Consider the following 22156-nt stretch of genomic DNA (forward strand, 5'->3'; position numbering starts at 1 on the left):
TCAAAAACACACACACACACACACACATACAGATCACATTACAGCTGCCCACCGGAGACATGATGAGCACTGCTTCACACATATGCACGCATGAACACAGACATGCACGTAGACACACGCACGCACACACACACACAGGAAGACATACAGATGTGGATGCAGACAGGCACACACTCACTCATACATGCACATAATGAAGTCATACACACAAATTTATGCACACACACACATAAATGTACACTCATACACACGCGTGAACACACACACACACACACACACACACACAAATGCACACATGCATTGACCCGCACTAACGCACACATGCACAAATTATGTAAAAACTCAGACATACACACATGCACACTCATACACAGACACAGAATGCGCACACTCACTCATACACACACATGTACATATACACTCATACATACACACACACAAATGCACACACACACACACACACACACACACACACACACACACACACACACACACACACACACACACACACACACACACACATATACTGTTTACACAAAAACACCTAGACACAAACACATGGGCACATATATACACACATGTACAAACACTCATATACACATTCACAAATACACACACACACACACACACATATGCACCACAACAATACACACTCACACCACACATATACACATTCTGTACATACAGACAGTGTGAATAAGCTGCAGACAGAACACACAGATGCACGTACGCATACGTATCCACACACACACATGTGCACGCATATACATGTTCACACACACACACACACACACACACTCGGGGTGATTTCTCTCAGTAATATTTGTCTTGGGTTTGCTCATGGGTTTAGTTTAGACTTGTCTCAGAGATGCAGTCGTAAACCAGGATTATTTCCCACACACTTCCTATTCTATCTCTGTCACACACACACACACAATATGCACACACGCACACATACAAAATACACATACACAATTACACAAACACACACACATAAACAATTACACGCACACACATGCACAAAAATGCACACATACACAACTACATGCACACAAAATGCTATTAGCCTTGTAGGGCAGAGCTCTCAGTAATTTAGGGCGGAGCTATCAGCTTTTAAGGGTGGGGCTATCAGTCTTTTAGGGCCGGGATGTCAACCTTTTAGGGTGGAGCTATCAGTCATTTAGGGTGGAGCTATCAGTCATTTAGGGTGGAGCTATCAGTCATTTAGGGTGGAGCTATCAGTCATTTAGGGTGGAGCTGTCAGCTTTTTAGGGCAGAGCTATCAGTCATTTAGGGCGTGGCTATCCATCTTTTAGGGTGGGGCTATTCGTCATTTAGGGTGGAGCTATCAGTCATTTAGGGTGGAGCTATCAGCTTTTTAGGGCAGAGCTATCAGTCATTTAGGGCGTGGCTATCCTTCTTTTAGGGTGGGGCTATTCGTCATTTAGGGTGGAGCTATCAGTCATTTAGGGTGGAGCTATCAGCTTTTTAGGGCAGAGCTATCAGTCATTTAGGGCGTGGCTATCCTTCTTTTAGGGTGGGGCTATTCGTCATTTAGGGTGGAGCTATCAGTCATTTAGGGTGGAGCTATCAGTCATTAAGGGCGGGTCTATCAGTCATTTATAGTCCAAACACATGTGTTATAGGTGAATTGATAAACTAAACTGGCCGTAGTGTATGAGTGTGTGTGTGTGTGTGTGTGTGTGTGTGTGTGTGTGTTTGTGTGAATGGGTGTTTCCCAGTACTGGGTTGCAGCTGGAAGGGCATCCGCTACGTAAAACATTCTGGAATAGTTGGTGGTTCATACTGCTGTGGCGACCCTGCTCAAAAAGGGACTAAGCTGAAGGAAAATGAATGAATGAATGACTTAACTGTGTTGTTTCAGCTCATTATAAGTAAGTAGCCTGAATAAACAGCAAATGTCATATTTTAAGTGTAAATAAATGATGACAAATGATGGACTGAGGCCGTAACGTTGTGTTGTTCTGGGATTTTCCCACTTGTTCTGCTAATGAGGCTGAGGTATAGTTAGTGTTTGGTGTACTGGAGAAGATGGGTTTGGAGATAATGGTGTTACAGTAAAAGGAAACGTACACTAAATGCAAACTAAATGCAAATACTTGACTGTAATTGCACAGCACCAACATGTAGAGTCATTGGCCAGTGTTTATTAAAGTCTGTGGGAAATCTTAATGTACAGTGTTTATTTTTGCTAGCGTATGATAATTAATAATGCTTTTCAATAAAGTGGCCAGAGACTGAATGTACACAGACCTCAGGATATATTACTGTATGGAGAGACTGGCTTTGATGATCTATTGTGATGTGATGATGACAGGAGGAGCTGAAACCGGTTACGGGAAGAGCGGATCTATATTTGAGGAATGTTTAGTGTCAGATTTCAGACGTCAGACAAGAACAGCAGCTTAAAGATCCTCCAGCAGAGCTGAGCCTGCAGCCGACACGTATACAATACACAAACACCTGAACACCTGAGATCCTCCACTGATGGGACAAAACACACACCTGACACACATGCGCACACACACAAACATACATATATAAACATGCATACATACAAAGAACTCATATGCACACACAATCATAGAAATACACACACACAAACAAACATACGCACACACATACAGTACATACACACAGATATACACATATGCACACACACAAACACAGTCATTCACACACAAAGATGCACATACACACATAGACAATCAAAACATACACACACAAACATAAGCACACACACACATTCATATAAATACACAAACACATACACACACAAACATACAAATATGCACACAAGTACAGACACAAACAACCAAACACACACAGACAAACATACTCACACAAACGTACACACACACACTTACAAACATAGACATATGCAAACAGATACAGATGCAGACACAAACACACACAGACAACCATACAAACTTATATGTACACACAAGTGTACACATTCATAAAAATACACACACAAACATACACCTTCATACAAATACACACACATACAGATATGCACACAAGTACAGACACAAACAACCAAACCCACACACACACACACACACACACACACATTATTTTGTCTAATGTATGGGCGGCACGGTGGCTCAGTGGTTAGCACTGTGGCCTCACAGCAGGAAGGTCGCTGGTTCGAGCCCCAGCTGGGTCAGTTGGCATTTCTGTGCTTTTGAGTTTGCATGTTCTCCCCGTGTTGGCATGGGTTTCCTCCGGGTGCTCCGGTTTCCAACACATGCACTGTAGGGGAATCGATTAACTAAATTGGCTGTAGTGTATGAGTGTGTGTATGTGTGTGTGTGTGTGTGTGTGTGTGTGTGTGTGTGAGAATGAGTGTGTGTGGGTGTTTTCCAGTACTGGGTTGCAGCTGGAAGGGCATCCGCTGTGTTAAAAATGTGCTGGATAAGTTGGTGGTTCATTCCGCTGCGGTGACCTCTGATGAATGAAGGGGCTAAGTCAAAAAGAAAATGAATGAATGATGTATTATGCATCTGAGCCTCTCTCTCTCACTCACTGCACTCTACTCTGTGGCGTGTGTGTTTGATTTGCTGCTTAAAGTGCATGTGTGTGTGTGTGTGTGTGTGTGTGTTTGTGTGTGTTATAACACAGAAGCTTATGGACTTTGTGAAATCACCAGCAGTGAGCAAAGGTCATATTTACTCTGTATTTCCCTCTGCACAATCATCAAATCTCCATCCTCTGTTAAAGCTCTTCCCTCATTCCTCAATCAGTTGCTCAGCACGTGGCCAGATTGATGCACTGATCTGCAAATGTTGGCTACTAACATGTAAATGTGGTTTTTACATGAATTATCATGAATAATCGACAGGTGTTTCTGAGTATGGTACTTTTGGCTATGTTTTACACAGCGGATGCCCTTCCGGCTGCAACCCAATACTGGGAAACACCCACACACACTCATTCATACACATACGGTCAATGTAGTTCATCAATTCCCCTATAGCGCATGTGTTTGGACTTGTGGGGGAAACTGGAGCACCTGGAGGAAACCCACACCAGCACGGGGAGAACATGCAAACTCCATACAAACTGACTCAGCCGGGACTCAAACCAGAGATCTTCTTGCTGTGAGGCGATTGTGCTACTCACTGCGCCACCGTGATGCCCACATTGTGAAATGTTATTGCACTGTAAAATAACTGTTCAAAAGTAGTTTATTATTTAATTTGATAATTTATTCCAGTGATTTTAATGAGGAATTTTCAGCTTCATTACTTCAGTCATCACATAGAGGAGTCACATGATCTTTCAAAAATCACTCTGATATTAATTATTTCTATTGTTATAACTATCATTAATATTATTAATAATGTAATGATGAAAATAATATATATATATATATATATATATATATATATATATATATATATATATATATATATATATATATATATATATATATATGTGTGTGTATATATGTGTATATATATATATATATATATATATATATATATATATATATATATATAACTTTTTTTATTATTATCAACATTTATTTGCTTTAACAAAACATTTTGTACAATCAAGATAAAAAATATAGCAAAATGGAAAATAATAATAATAATAAATAAATGCTAAATAAAAAGAATAAAATAATAACAAAATAAAAATGATAATAATTTTAATAAAATAAACATTAAAAATAATTCAAATAAATAATTAACTACAGTTCATGATAATACAAATCAATTTTCTGATACATTTATATAGTCGTTTACATAAATATGAAACCAAACCATATTGGTGATCACAGTTAAACCTGTCTGAAAAGTTAAAACATTTTGAAAGACTTTTAAAATATATATATATTATATAGCTATTTTAAATTAGAATATAGTATACATCTTAGTTTTCGTTTATTTAATTTTTCACATAACTTTTATTTACATTATTTTGTGGTATAAAGGGTTAAATAACAAACCAAATATGTATTTTCCGGTCCGATTTGTTTTACTATAAATTGATTAATTGTTCCTAAAGTAATGTTTAAAGCAGTGACCGCATTACGACATCTTTACTTTTTTTCTGGATGGTGTTGATTTATATTTAGGTGGAGCTCTGACCACAGCGCTCTGGGAAACACAAGAAAGCCCGTTATGTCAGGACTGGGAAATGCTGAGCCTCCTCCGCCCGCCAGATAAAGACACACTCGCTGCTCTCAGATCAGTCAAATCAAGGTTTATTCAGTGGTTTTGGGTTTTGTGGGTTCCTGTCTGCGTCTCACAGAGCAGACTGATGACCTGAAGACTGCTTTATGTACTCTACATTATCCTGTCATCTGATGTAGTGTTGTCAAAAATGTTGACATTTCAATGAGTATTGATGCTGGAGTATTTAAATACACAATACAGTCTTGCTTTTGGTTATTGATTAGGGCTGTGCGTTATGGGCAAAAGAAACCTATTACGATTTTCTTGAACAATATTACAATTTTTTTTTTTGTTAGAGTCCATAAGCCATAAAGCACCGTGTATTTCACTGTTATCTCTGCTCTGTTGTATTTATATATGCATGTAATTAATCCGATCTATCTAAAAATGAATGAATTCTTCCCAAATAGAGCTATTCAAGAGTTGACACTCAGCTGATGATTGATTATAAAGCGTGTTTGGCATGCTGCCCGGGAGAGAGCCCTGAGCTTATAAGATCCTTGAGCCCGGGGCTCCCTCCCACTTGCAAGGCGAGAGGGGAGTTTGAGCTCAGGTAGATCTGGAGAACTCTCCTACTGTTGAAGCTGATGAACAGATAGTGATCGCCCCGTTTACACTAATACGTTTTAGTTTGAAAACAGATAAGTTTTGCTACGGTTACGCCATCCGTCCACACTACGCGGGAGTTTTCGAGCACCAAAAACGGAGCGTTTTGGAAACGCTGGAGAGGCTGTTTTCATTCTGAAACACTGCTGCTCCGTCTCAGTGTGGATGAGGGAAAACGGCGACATCTGAAAACGGAGGCGGGGCTGCTGAGATTCGCTACCTGATTGGGGCTTATGTGTCATTGCGTATCCTTACCTTAATCCTCAAGCCCCTATCACGTGACTATAACACACGACTTTAACAATACCGGAAGACAGCAGGCCAGCCTTCACTGTAAACAACAACACGGACACAGAAATGGGAGCGTTGTTTGCACTCAACATCGCAGAGGCAGATGCTCGGACTGAAGATTGAAACATAACAAACACTTCTTTTGCACAGATTAATTGTCCACCTAAACAATAACAGTGTGCACTCGCTAAACAAACACACATTGATTTCACATGTAGCCCTGCTGCAGTGTATGTGTGTTGTTGACACCTGATAGTGAGAGTAAGCTGGCAGAAACACACACACACACACACACACACACTCAAAAAATGTGAGATGTGATTAAGATCTGTCCTCTGCAGTGTTGTGTGTGTGTGTGTGTGTATGTGTGTGTGTGTGTGCTGGTAGTGGTAGATAAGTGTGTTTGATGTGTGTTATCTCTCAGGGTTCAGGAAACAGCATCAGATTCGACTCTATAAATGGGCTAAATGTGTTTCCTTCACAGGAAGGGTGTGTGTGTGTGTGTGTGTGTGTGTGTGTGTGTGTGTGTGTGTGTGTGTGTGTGTGTGTGTGTGTGTGTGTGTGTGTGTGTGTGTGGTTCTGCTGGATGTGTGAACTGATGTGATAACCTTCAACCTCAGCGGCTCCTCTCTCCTGTCCAGAGTCCAGATCACCACTTCACTCATCTTTTTCATCGTTTAGCTTAGCTTAGCATAGATCATTGAATCAGATTAGACCATTAGCATCTCGTTCAATTGGCCAAATAGTTTTGACGAAGAATTAAAAGTTGTTATTTTTAAGGATAATATGGTTAGGAACTATACTCTTACTCCAAGAAACATAATCAAGAATCTTTGCTGCTGTACCATGACTGAAAGGACAAGATCTCGGATACAAGCGGCCGAGTTTCCTTCGCAGGGTGGCAGGGTGCACCCTTATAGATAGGGTGAAGAGCTCTGTCTCCCGGGAGGAAAATTGAAACTGAATTAATAGGCCTTTTTCACACTTCCTGGTTCCGGTAAGCGAAGCAGTGTACCACAACATCCGGTTTCAATGCGACGGAGCAAGAAAGAATGGCAGGGTCATCTCATCGTTGTGATTGCTGCTTTCCCAGCTGCTCTAACTCAAAAACGACACTCTTACTTTAATGACCACGATCTCCCGAAAGACGAAGGACAGGGAAATGTGGATGACATGGATGACAATATTAAAGGGGGTTAAATGCTGTTTCAAGTTATATGTGGGAGTACGCTCGTATGCTGTATGCACTTCAAAGCGGAGATTATCATGTTTCATTAAAGACTGGTGGTCTATGGTTTATTTTGATGAGTAATTATAATATAGACAAAACTCCAGTTAAACTATCTGCCTTCCACAAACAAGTGCTCATCATGGTCATTAATCTATAAGCATGATTTATCCCTACATTGTTGTTATTTTGGAATAATAGACAGTTCATACAAATGCAAATCTCTTTTTTTTTAATTGGTTTGACAGTAAAATTATTTGTTTAGTCAGTTATATAATAAAGATGGTAAACTTTTCTTACAATGAAGTCCTTTATTACAAAATCAAAATATTACAAAACCCAGCAAGTTTTCAACTGTTATTGGTTCAATTCCTGCAGAGACATGTTATTCATTTATGTTATTTAGAGGTATTAATAAGACCATCCTTCTGATGCTTCATCTTTTGATATTACTAAATCTTATGTCGGCAAATTTTGTTTTACTAAATACCAAGAGTAATGATAGAGATATTCATACTCTTTTCCAAAAAGAAATCATTACTGTACCTTATATTCAATTTTATTATATGTCTTTATTAAAGGGTGAATTGAAGAAAAGTGTGGCTGTTACCACAGAAATATCATGTTAGAAATAGAATTAAAGAAATATCCTATAAACTCATCCACAGGTTTTATCCAGCAAAACATTGTTTGCAAAAATTTAAAAGTGGGATTGATGTAAATTGTATTTTTGTAACGAATATGAGGAGACAGTTTTACACTTATTTTGGCATTGTACATAGTCAGCTTATGGGGTGAGTTGCAAAATGTATTAATAATGATTCTTTTGTGTTCAACCTCTTTCATTATGGATAAATGTACATTTGGGCTTTACTTGATTATCCTAATCTAGAGGAAAATAGTTTTATTTATTTAATTTGCTTATGTTGTTAACAAAATTGTACATTCATAAATATAAATTTACTAATATGAAACCAGATTTTAAGGTATTGATGACTGAAATATGCTTGTACAATACCAGTATCAACTCTCTAAACAAGAAACTCGACCCACTTTAAAATGTGTGAACTCTACAATGTATTTCATTATTACATATGTTATATTACATTTTGTATATTTGTATTTTATTTATAATTACCCCCTGGTATGTACATTTTTGTATTGTAAAATGTTATTTTCTGTTCTTTAAATAAATAATAAAAATGAATATTATCCACGAGTAGGAGCTAATGTGTTTCCAGACTTGAGAAAACCTCACGAGCATTAAACAACCTGTAATGTATTAACCGATAGCAACTCGCCTGTATAGCTAACTTACCTCGCCATTCACTATATCTGACTCTGAATAAAAAGGAAGGAGGGGGTTAGCACAGTTTACAGACGGGACTACTGACATTAAACTCATCCTGCCGGATGTTAAATAGCCAGGTTAATCTAGCTTACGAATGGCTTGAATGAGCAGATTTTATGTTGTTGGCTGTGCACCTTACTGGAACCTGATGTTGCAAACGGTAAGACACGTTTTCTGCAAAAACTCTGCAAATCGGTATCATCTTTTAAAAGCTGTTTTATTAAGGCAGTTTTACACATTCACCGAACAACATCTTCTTGTCCAAATTATGGCAAAGTTGACCGTGAGAAAGTCATCCGCTGTCCCGAGGCTGTCATGTCTCTGCGACTCATAGCGAACCCGGAAATATCGATACACTGCTTCGAAGGGCGCTTCCGGTGTTCAATTCCGCTGTGAAAAAGGTCTATTGCACAGCTTTGGTTAATAGAGTTACGGTGACCTCGTAGCGAACTTTGTGCACATGTTGGTTTCTAAGGCTTGACGGAGCATTATTATATTTTGAGGTTGATTAAATTATTGGTAGGGATGTTTCAGTAGTTGGTGTGGACACGTCCCCTGCGTCCATGCCAATTCTACACCCTTGATATTGTAGAGCACAGGTGTCAAACTCAGTTCCTGGAGGGCCGCTGCTCTGCAGTTTAGTTCCAACCCTAATTAAACACACCTGATCAAACGAATTGAGTTCTTCAGTTTTGTTTGGAACCTATTCACCTTATTCTTCACTGATGAGCGGGCGCTGCCATTTGAATCTTTTTGGCTCGAGACTTCTGGTCTCATTCATTTTTAGACATTAAAAATGCTGCTTGATGTTGCAGACTGATATTTCCTCAGAATATTATTCTACTTTGTCTGTATAGTCATGCAAACTTTTGTTTGTAGAGCGAGTAGTTTGACCGTTTTTTGACGTTTATTATTCCTAGTCATTTCTCCCATAGGCGACTGAATCGGAAGTTCTAAAACAATCACAAAAACTGCCGCACTTCCGCATATTAGAACAAGGTCAGTAGGTAAGTGTGTTGAAGCAGGGTTGGAAGTAAACTATGCAGGGCCTTCCAGGAACTGAGTGTGTTGTAGAGTGTTGAGCATGCAGAGACTCGCTCAGATGAATTGAGCTGCAGTGTGCTGTTGTGCCTGCAGGTGGCAGCAGTGCTCTTCTGTAATGCTTTACTGGTGTTTTATTTTACATGTGTGGAAATACAAATGTGATCAGTGTGTTTCATTAATTAATGCTACATTTATCTCTTGTTTGTGTGTGTGTGTGTGTGTGTGTGTGTGTGTGTGTGTGTGTGAAAATAATAGTTTTGTCATGTAGTTAATACACTGGTAGAAAATGCGTGTACAATTTTTCACTCACCTTATTATCAAGACACTTCTCACTCACAAATTACAAGCGAATAGAATCATAATAAAATAAAGTCAATATATTTGATAACTAGAGTGTTTATTTTAAAAATACCATAGTGTTTTGAACCCTACTATAGTACAGTGTTTATATTGTATATACATTCATTCATTCATTTTCTTTTCGGATTAGTCCCTTTATTAATCTGGGGTTGCCACAGCAGAATGAACCGCCAACTAATCCAGCATATGTTCTATGTTGCAGATGTCCTCCTGTCACTGGGAAACATCAATACACACTAATTCACACATACAGTACAGACTATTTAGTTGATCAGTTCCCCTATAGCGCATGTGTTTGGACTGTGGAGGAAACCGGAGCACCTGGAGGACACACAAACACCAACACAGGGAGAACATGCAAACTCCACACTGAAACAATCAACTGACCCAGCCTGGGCTCGAACCAGAGACCTTCTTGCTGTGTGGCCACAGTGCTAACCACTGAGCCACCGTGCCGCCCATGTTGTACATGCGCATGTCATATATAGATGAAATCCTGTATATTACTTTAAGGTTATTATTGTTCATAGAAATTCCCAGAAATTGCATTTTCAAAAAAAGAAAACCACTATTGTGCGGGAAAACAGTAGACTTGGCAACCCTGGGGGTGTTTTCTAGATCTCTGATTGGGGGGTTTTCCTGAGTCTGACCTCTGACCTCTTCATCATCACATGAGTTGTGTAATCCAGGCGCATGTAAGTGCAGGAATGAGGAAACGTGCGGAGGGTGTAACCTGGACGCTGACAAAACACACACTTCCACCAAAACAGACCCTCGGAGAGCTTACACACACACACACACACAACCACACACACACACACACACACACGCACACACACACACACACTGAGGGTTTGTTTATGTGCAGAGTGTGTGTTTCTCAAATGCCTGTTAATTGCCTTTTGTTTCTCCGTGGGTCAGTGTGAACTCTCTGTCTTAGAGGGAGTCAGCCTACAGCAAACATCTGTGTGTAAAGAGGCTGTGCTCTGCTGGATTTAAGGGGACAGTTCACGCAAACAAGACAATTCTGCAATCATCAATGATGGGCAATAAACAGCCATTGACTTCCATAGTATTTCTAGATTCTGCGTGCCAATGGTTGCTTTTTTTAGCATCCCATTTAAAAATACTAGAGTAAATGTTTGTAAACACTGTAGATTTTTAAACCATCATATAGTAATGAGTGAATGAACATGGCGTAGGATAGTGCATGAGTATGCGATTTGGAACGCACCTTGAGTTTTGAGGCCAGTTTCAAAACAGTCAACCATATGAGGGCTGTCTTTCTCGCTCACTCTTGCACACACACACAGACACATACACACATGCATGCACACATACACACACACACACACACACACGATCATATACACAAATAAACACACACATACATATATGCGTTCATGCGCACACACACACTCTCTTACAAACACACACATACCTATGCATGCACAGACATACACACACACGCATGCATACACAAACAAGCGCACACACACATGCATGCAAACATACACATGCATGCGTACACACACACACACACACACACACACACACACACACACACTTATATACACACATGCATGCTCACATGTGCGCGCACACACGCACTTATGTACATACATAAACACACACAAACACACACACACACACTTATGCACACACATAAACAAATACACACGCATGGATGCACACACACACTCTTACAAACACACACATACCCATGCATGCACAGACATACACACACACACACGCGCATGCATACACAAACAAGCACACACACACATGCATGCAAACATACACATGCATGCGTACACACACACACACCAGACACACACACTTATATACACACTTAAACACACACATGCATGCTCACATGTGCGCACACACACACACTTATGTACATACATAAACACACACAAACACACACACACACACACACACACTTATGCACACACATAAACAAATACACATGCATGGATGCACACACACACTCTTACAAACACACACATACCCATGCATGCACAGACATACACACACACACACGCTTGCATACACACACACACACACACACACACACACACACACACACTCACTTATGTACACACATAAACACATACATACGCATGCATGTGCACACACACTCCCTTACAAACACACATACCCATGCATGCACAGATATACACACACACGCATACATACACAAACAAGCGCGCACACACACACACACACACATGCACTGTCTCTCTTTCTCTATCTCTCTTACTCACACACACACGCACGCTCACACACACACTTGCACAGCCTCAGGTAAAATCACAGCATTAAGTCATTGTGTCCCGTCACACACACACCTTACACACACACTTACACACATAATTACACAGCCTGAGGTAAATGTCTTGTCACACACACATACACACACACACACACACACACAGACATCAACACAGAGTAAGGTGCTGTCCTCAGGCTAGCCTGGGGAAGAGTAGACTTAAGAAAGCCTAGATGTCTGTCTCTCTCTCTCTCTCTCTCTCTCTGTGTGTGTGTGTGTGTGTGTGTGTGTGTGTGTGTGTGTGTGTGTGTGTGTGTGCGCAGCTGGTTCCTTACCTTCCCCCTGATGGCTCAGTATAGTAAAAGATAACACGACACACACACACACACACACACACACACTGTCCTTTTGTGGAGTGTTAACAGTGTGTTTGTTTTGTGTGTGTGTGTGTGTGTGTGTGTGGAATTCCCTCTTAGCAGATGAATAAACAGGGTGTGTCCACTGTCTACACACACACACACACATGCTTAAACCTTCTGTCCAGTTATAATGTGATTTGCAGCTGCAACCCAGTACTGGGAAACACCCGTACACACTCAATGGATGGGTGTTTCCCAGTGATGGGTTGCGGCTGAAAGGGCATCTGCTGCATAAAACATATGTTAGATAAGTTGGCGGTTCATTCCGCTGTGGCAAACCCAGATTAATAAAGGGACTAAGCCGAAAAGAAAATGAATGAATGAATGAATGAATGAAATCATATTAAAGATGAACGAGGATCAATTAGGATCCCTGTTTCTCAGATAGCTTATAAATCACACAGAATAAGTTTATTTCAGACAGACAAAAAGGGTTTAGGTGTAGGTTGGGGGAGAGGAAAAAATACAGTCTGTACAGTAGAAACACAATGGAAACCAATAGAATGTCCCCACAACTCACTAAAACCATCATAGAAAACAGTCTGTACAGTAGAAACACCAGAGACCAATATATTGTCCCCACAACTCACAAAAACCAACACAGAATACAGTCTGTACAGTAGAAACACAATGGAAACTAATGGAATGTCCCCGTAACTCACAAAAACCAACACTGAAAACAGTTTATACAGTAGAAACACACCAGAGAACAAAAGAATGTCCCCACAACTCACTAAAACCATCATAGAAAACAGTCTGTACAGTAGAAACACAATGAAAACCGATGGAATGTCCCCACAACTCACAAAAACCCACCTATGTGAGTGTGTAGGAGGAGCAAGTGTGTGTGTTGATCTGCAGGCTGAGGTGAGTCTTCAGTCCAGTCTGTGAGTGTGTGTGTGTGTGAGGGTGTGTGTGTGTGGAGCGTCCGCGGGCTGCTGAGTTCATTCAGTCATGCAGAGCCGCTCAGGGAAATCAGCCAGAAGGGAGCTGGTGATCGAGTCTCCGCAGCAGTTTAAATATGTGCCGGAGGACGAGCCGGACGCTGAAACACCACCACAGGTCAGTGTGCACTACTGAGGGCACTCGAGGAGCAGCTGAAGACACTCGTGCTGGGTTAGAGGATTAGTTGGAGGATGTGGCTTTCTGAAGCTGCTGTCAGATGCCTGATCGTGTGTTTCATACACCGTCAAAAGAGTTAGTTACTAGAGAAGAGTAAACCTGTGAGCGTAATAGACGTTACTTTGTACTATTAAGTAGACTTTACTTAAAAAGGTGAGTAAATGTGTTGCTTTAAATGTGACTTCATTTTTAAAAAGTGAGCGGATCTGTTGTTACTTTGAGTTGACTTTACTTAAACAAACAAATCTGTCATCTTTAAAGTGACATGTTGAATTTAAAGTAAGTCTGTTGTTACTCTAGAAACTCTTTACTATTAAGTTGACTTTACTTAAAAAAGGAGTAAATGTGTTATTTCATACTATTAAGTAGACTTATCTTAAAGTGAGTAAATCAGTTGCTACTTATAAGTTGACTTTACTTAAAAAGTGAGTAAATCTATTGTTACTTTGAGCTTATAAGTTGACTTTACTTAATGTTTGCTTATCTTTGACTTTACTCACCCTAAAAGTGACAAGTTGACTTCACTTGAAAAGTGAGTGACTCTGTTGTAACTATTGAGTTGACTTTATTTAAAGCGAGTATATCTGTTGTTGCTTTGCACTCTTGAGTTGATGTCACGACCTGGCTCAAAGGCGATGACAAAATTAAAGGGAGGACATACACCAGATGGTTTGGTACCAAAAGTATTTATTTAAACATTAAAGAATAATAAAGTGCTCACTTTAGGTAAGCCAAGATCAAAGATTAACCAAAGCTTAAAAGAAACAAAACAAAACAAACAGGCGCAAAAGCACGGCCTCTCCAGAAGCCAACACTGCTGGCTTTTATAGAGGGGAACTCAGGTGTTCCCAATTGAGCAGATGAGTCTCTGTCCTTCCCGCTTTCGGCTGATCAGTGGGTTGGTCAAAGAGACTCGTCACAATTGACTTTACTTAAAAAGTGAGTAAATCTGTTGCTATCAAAGCGATTAGTTGACTTTACTTAAAAAGTGAGTGAACTTGTTGTTTGCACTATTAAGTTGAGTTAACTTAAAGTGAGGAAACCTGTTGTTACTTTGAGCAATTAAGTTGACTTTACCTAAAAAAAGTGAGTAAATCTGTTTTAACTGCACTATTAAGTTGACTTTACCCAAAAAAGTGAGTAAATCTGTTTTAACTGCACTATTAAGTTGACTTTACCTAAAAAAGTGAGTAAATCTGTTTTAACTGCACTATTAAGTTGACTTTACCTAAAAAAGTGAGTAAATCTGTTTTAACTGCACTATTAAGTTGACTTTACCTAAAAAAGTGAGTAAATCTGTTTTAACTGCACTATTAAGTTGACTTTACCTAAAAAAGTGAGTAAATCTGTTTTAACTGCACTATTAAGGTGACTTAAAGTGAGTAAATCTGTTGTAACTTTAAGCTATTAAGTTCATTCATTCATTTTCTTGTCGGCTTAGTCCCTTTATTAATCCGGGATTGCCACAGCGGAATGAACCGCCAACTTATCCAGCAAGTTTTTACGCAGCGGATACCCTTCCAGCTGCAACCCATCTCTGGGAAACATCCACACACACACATTCACACGCTACGGACAATTTAGCCTACCCAATTCACCTGTACCGCATGTGTTTGGACTGTGGGGGAAACCGGAGCACCCGGAGGAAACCCACACGAAGGCAGGGAGAACATGCAAACTCCACACAGAAATGCCAACTGAGCCGAGGTTCGAACCAGCGACCCTCTTGCTGTGAGGCGACAGCACTACCTACAGCGCCACTGCCTCGCCAGCTATTAAGTTGACTAAACTTTAAAAAGCAAGTAAATCTGTTGTGTTTAAAGTTTTATCATAAAGTAAGCTGTTAACTATTAAACAATGAAACGAAACTAGAACCTGATTCCCCAAATGACAACGTCACAATTTTGCTGATTAATTCTTCAACATGAAGATCACCATTTGGAGTCGGACTGATCGCCAGCCTTTCATCACTAAAGCTGACTCAAAAAGTTCACATACTGCGCTCTAGAAAATGCTGGCTTAATTCAACCCAAACTGGGTCAAATATGGACAAACTTCAAACTTTGCATCAATTTAGTTCTTTAAATTTAACAAACAAATGAACCCAGTTGATGTTTTGCCCATATTTAATCTAAACTGGGCTGAAATACCTAATACCTAATATGCGCTATATTGATGAACTAAATTGGCTGTAGTGTATGAGTGTGTGTGTGAGAATGAGTGTGTATGGGTGTTTCCCAGTACTGGGTTGCAGCTGGAAGGGCATCCGCTGTATAAAACATATGCTGGAATAGTTGGCGGTTCATTCTGATGTTCATTCCGATTTGTAACCGATGATTATCATGGTGTGTGTGTGTGTGTGTGTGTGTGTTTTATTAAGGGTTAAAAGATCTCCGATTTCTTGTGTATTGTCTGAATCCAGACTCACATTGTGTGAAGCACCGTCACAGCGCGCGCACACACACACATAATCTGACTTCTGTTTGTGTAGCGGCTTTATTCACACAATAGAGATCTGCTTTCAGAGAGAGTTACTGTGTGTTTATATCTTATAAAGAGATCTTACACACACAAACACACACACACACACACACACACACACACACACAAACATACACACGTGCTTACCATCACTACTGCTGTAAAATAGTGTATACACTGCTGCTCTGCAAACTGATGTGAGCTTCTGTGTGTGTGTGTGTGTGTGTGTGTGTGTGTGTGTGTGTGTCTGTTTCTGAATTTAGCAGTGTAAAAAAACAAACACACACACAAATATACACACACAATACACATAAAAACAAACACACACACACACACACACACATACATGAATACATACACACACTTACGTACAGGTTCATAAACAAAAACACACACACAGACAAGCAGCAATACACAAAAACACACACACAGACAAGCAACAATACACAAAAACACACACATATACACACACACAACACATAAAAACAAACACACACACACACACACACACACACACATGAATACATACACACACTTACGTACAGGCTCATAAACAAAAACGCACACACAAACACAGAAAAGCAACATTACACAAAAACACACACACACATACACAAATACATGCATAATACACATAAAAACACACCTCAGACATGAATATATACACACAAACGCAACATGAAAACACGCAAAAACACACACATACATGCACAGAAAAACAAACGCACACACACACACACTTTCTAAACACAACACAACTGTTCAAACACTGACTTGCTCTCATTCCCAGGAATAAACAAAGGTGTGTGTGTGTGTGTGTGTGTGTTTTCCACTTGCTGTTTAGAAAAGTAAAGTACAGCAAACATCTGCCATCAAACCAGACGACCCATTACAATGAATCAATAAAATAGTATTAAATTAGATAGTATGAGATAGATAGTGGTGGCACGGTGGCTCACAGTAAGCAAGAAGGTCGCTGGTTTGAGTCCCGGCTGGTCAGTTGGCATTTCTGTGTGGAGTTTCCTCCGGGTACTCCGGTTTCCAACACATGCGCTATAGGTGAACTGATGAACTAAATTAGCTGAAGTGTGTGTAAATGAGTGTGTGTGAATGAGTGTGTATGGGTGTTTCCCATTACTGGGTTGCAACTGGAAGGGCATCCGCTATGTTAAACTTATGCTGGAATAGTTGGCGGTTCATTCCACTGTGGCGACCCCTGATCAATAAGGGATTAAGCCGAAGGAAAATGAATGAATTAGATAGATAGTGTTCAATAGTATTAGGAAATGGTGACAGACCGCAGTGTACTGTAATGTACAGCAACCTATTGGATATTAAAACCATAGTAAAATCTGTGTAAGAGGTTGTGTGTGTCATGGTGAACAGTGCTGAAAGTGTCGAGAGTGTGAGTGTGTGGTGTTAAACTCGTTATGACTGTCTGTAAAGTGTGCAGTTACCTTCATCTTCCACAATAAAATCAGATGTCCGTCATATGACTGCAACACACACTCTCATATATGTGTGTTAAAGATTAAACCGCTGACTGTCTGAAATGTGTGTGTTAAAGGGACAGCTCACACACAAATGAAGATTCATTCATTACTTGTTTCAAACCTTTAAGAGTTTCTTTCCTCTGTTGAACACAAAAGGGTGCTCCGGTTTCCCCCACAGTCCAAACACATGCGCTTTAGGGGAATTGATTAACTAAATTGCCCGTAGTGTTTGTGTGAATGAGTGTGTATGGGTGTTTCCCAGTACTGCGTTGCAGCTGGAAGGGCATCCGCAGTGTAAAACATATTCTGTAATTGTTGGCGGTTCATTCTGCTGTGGCGACCCCTGATTAATATGGGACTAAGCCGAAGGAAAATGAATGAATAAATAAACTTGCTCTGTAGCTTGTAGTTATGTTTAGTTAGTGGTTTATTTAACACCTAAACTGAAGTGTTTCATACAATGTCCATTTCATCTGTTTCAGGGACGTCTGAACAATGCCAAACACTGGACATTGTTTATTATGTCGGCACCACTTAGCTGAGATATCTCCAATGTCCGACGATAGGAAAAAAATAACACAATAAAGTAAATATAATTAAGTATGATAAGTGAAATATGAAATAACTCCACAGGTTGATGATGTGTAGTTTGGAGGATCTAATGTTCAGTCAGTGAAGCTGCTGTTCAGTGATTCTGACTTTCGATTGGTTTATCTGATTATGACATCATCATCAAAACAACTCTATCTCCATGGAGACCCGCTTCTGAGGTCATTCCACCAATATCACTCACAGATGTGCGTGTGTGTGTGTGTGTGTGTGTGTGTGTGTGTGTACTCTGTTGTTATCAGCCGTACACACTCCCAGATTCCTCCTATATATGATCAGTGGAAACACACACACACACACACACACACACACACACACACACACACACACACATTCTCATATTCCTCAGAGATCAGCCGTTTATTTCATTACAAGAAAGGAGAGAATGTATCTGGGAGAGTTTGTTTGACTTGTCAGACGTTCAAAACCATTCAGTCCAAGTCACAGGTACAGCCACAATGGAGAATCTCAATTTTCCTGATGTTTTTGTGGAATAATATTTCATTTTTGTGCTTTATAAATCAACCTTCGTCTTATTTAATTGCACTAATGCAGTTGTATTAGTGCTGTTCAACAATTAAAATGTGTTTGTTTTTTATCACAAATAATTACATATTTGTTCTGCAATTAATCACATTCTTATACACAAAATTCAACAAGGAATTCAGAAACTAATGTATTGCTAAAGTTCTGGCATGTGAAGTAACCCTTTAAACAGCAGAGTTATTTTTATAGCAGTATTCCCTTATTCACAGTTCAAAAAGCAAAAATCTTAACTTAAACATTAATGCAATCAAATTCAATCCAAAACCAAAGCGATTCGCCACTGACAGGGCATTTATCGATGATTATGTGATCATTGCATTGGAAGTTCTCAGTTCCTGTCCTTGCACCACACTTTTCTCCGATAAAGCTTTGTGCGTGATTTGTGTTTTACAGGGTCCCTACATAGTGTTCACTACTTTCTACAGTAGGGATGGGAAGATTAACCGATATGTATCGATACGCGGTCATGCGCGTGCACGATGCGAGTGCATCGGTAGAGCAGCAGAGGATGAATGAAATTTTGGAAGCAAATCGAGATGCATCGGTTTTTGCGAGATGCATCGGTTTTTCCAAGATACAGCTTATATTTTTAATATAGAATGTATTTTTTATTTATTAACAAGTGTTGTCAACCTGTTTTTGGGGCATAATTTAATCGACCTACATAAAGTAAGCCTTAGCAACGAACTTGCGGATGTGTACACTTACACTACAACTCAGTGTATCAGGTGTGCGGATGAAGCTAGTGGTGCGCCCTCAGAAAGCGCGAGAAGCAAAACAAATATTTTATTCCCCACTGAGTTTCAAATCTAAAGTATGGCAACATTATGGATTTTACAAAAAGGATGGACGACTTGACAGGACAGATGCAGTTTGCAAAATGTGCTGCGCATCTGTAAAATACACGGGCAGACCTTTATGTTGAAAGAGTGCAAATATATATATATTTTATATATATTGCACTTATACATTCTGTTTATCTTGAAAATACTTAAATAATATGTGCTATATGTTCTAAAATGGCCCTCTACTGTAAACTGACACTCTGGCTCTGAGAGAAGAGCCAGTTTATAAAAAAAAGTCTTGGTTTTACTTGGTTAATAAATAATCAAACTCATTCAATGGCACAGCATCCTCTTTTACATCATCTCATAAACTTGATCTAATAAGTTAGTGCTGAATTATCGCATTGTATCGTGATATGGGTGTGAATCGTATCGTGTTGCATCGCAATATGTCACAAATATATCGCTAATATATCGGATCGTATTCTTTGTATCAAGATGCGCATCGGATCGGCATTATAGCTTAGATGCCCAACCCTATTCTACAGTACTAACCTGAGCATGAGAAATATTTACTACATTTCAGACACAGATTCAGATTCACAGATTTGTATTATAATACGCTGGGTTCACACCAAAAACTAAATTAAGTATTCGCGTAAATAGATTAGTTTTAGTAGAAGATTAGTAGAATTTCACATTAAAAATGTGCATACATGGCACATTAAGGCTCGTACACCCCAGGCTGATTTTTGATTTTTGTGCATATGGTTATGTAAAGTCAGCCCTGCCGTTAGATGGCTCTTAATGAACTTGCAAGTCATGACAATTCAGACTTGACATTAAATCCTATTTGCTACTCTCCATTCCTCTCCTGTCCACATTATTGTAGTCGCTGTTGTGTTTATCTTGCTGTTAAACAGAAGAGCAGTGTTTAGTCTGCTATTAGTTTGTTTGGTCATGCCGTCTTTTGCCTTATAGCAAATTTATATAAAGAATTAAAGTGTTGTGCATATTTATTTATTTTATTTTCAAGTCTCCCTTGGACAGGTGTTGAGAATTAGCAAGTCTGCTAAAACACTTAGGGCGCACTCACACTATGCTATCCGAACCGTGCCCACTTGGGCTTTGTGTGTGAGTGCAAAACGCGCCAAAGCCCGAAACTGAAAGCGAGACGTGACTTTTAAGGGACTGTTTCATATGGATTTATTAATCTTTCTTACTGTTCAGTGAACGCAAACTGCCGTAGTTTATTCAAGACGCAAACCCCTCACTGCACCACAGCTGTGCGCCTTCAGCAGACCTCCTCATTCCTGCAGCACGAGAGCTTTATGATTGTTTATGAGCGCCAAAAGTGGCGGATCTGTTCGGTGAAATATCTGACTGCGTGTCACCGCAACCCTAAGGACTGTTTGGCGAAATATTTGACTGCATGTCACTGCATAACAAACGACTGACACGATATAACTAGAGAAATCTCCACTGTGCTGAGCGAGAGCGCTCACTGAACAGCGCAGCAGCGATGATGTAACATGCTCAGGCCCGATTGGAGTGTGAGTGCGGGCCGTCGGGGAAGACGGGAGGGGGGGCAAGCGTGCTTTGGCCTGGTTCGAGGCAACTGTACCTAGTGTGAGTACGGCCTTAAATGCCTCTGGTTTGTCCAGTGTAATTGTGATGTCCATGCCAAATGAGCAATAAATCATTCTTACAGCTCTTTGTGTTCGGACACTGATCAAGAAACGAGCACAAGGCATTTTCTTTTTAAATAAGGGTTTTTTACGCCTGCTGGTTTGCTGATTTGTATCCACGATCACTTTGGTGTCCCTTGTTTAGTCACTGGCTGTTAAATGTTGGTAAAAAGCAAGAGCCAAAAGTGTGCATGAGCCTTAATTTCAATGCATGGGCATTACACTTACAATTAGTATTACACAACAGTAATTACCTTACTCAACCCTGCTTTTTATTCACTGTTTATATTTGTAAATATGAGCACCAGTGAGTCATTATATGTGTAACATCTGCTGAATGTGTGTGTGTGTGTTTCCAGCTGAAGCCGCGTGTGGTGGAGCCGCTGGACTATGAGAATGTGCTGGTGCAGAGGAAAACTCAGATCCTCAGTGATGGACTCCGAGACATGCTGCAGTTTCCCCTGGAGGACTTTCAGGTCAGAAAAACCCTCGTCTGTTCGTTTGATCCCGTCTGTCTCTTTACAAATCCACTTCCCTTTCCTGGTTTAGCGAGAATGAGCTGTAAAGTGGATCTAACCTTTGACGCTCATTACATTAGTCACTGGAAAAACTCTGGAGTGTTACTGTGGGTCATTACAAGCCTTTTAAATG

The 22156-nt window shown here is 39.9% G+C and overlaps 1 protein-coding gene across 25 annotated transcripts in view; it reads left to right on the top strand.

Moving 5' to 3' along the window:
* zmp:0000001200 overlaps window positions 1–22156 on the top strand; it is a 107147-nt gene that overhangs the window by 15198 nt on the left and 69793 nt on the right. For 13 of the 25 annotated variants that reach the window (XM_073912340.1, XM_073912346.1, XM_073912341.1 and 10 more), the window contains exon 2: window positions 21865–21981. In XM_073912340.1, the coding sequence (XP_073768441.1) occupies window positions 21865–21981 (117 nt within the window). Of the gene's footprint in view, window positions 1–13667; window positions 13844–21864; window positions 21982–22156 lie in introns of those variants that run through there. The other 12 variants (XM_073912344.1, XM_073912349.1, XM_073912355.1 and 9 more) reach the window with 1 other exon arrangement.

This window comes from Danio rerio, chromosome 9, assembly GCF_049306965.1.
Source record: "Danio rerio strain Tuebingen ecotype United States chromosome 9, GRCz12tu, whole genome shotgun sequence".
In the NCBI taxonomy this organism is placed as follows: domain Eukaryota; kingdom Metazoa; phylum Chordata; class Actinopteri; order Cypriniformes; family Danionidae; genus Danio; species Danio rerio.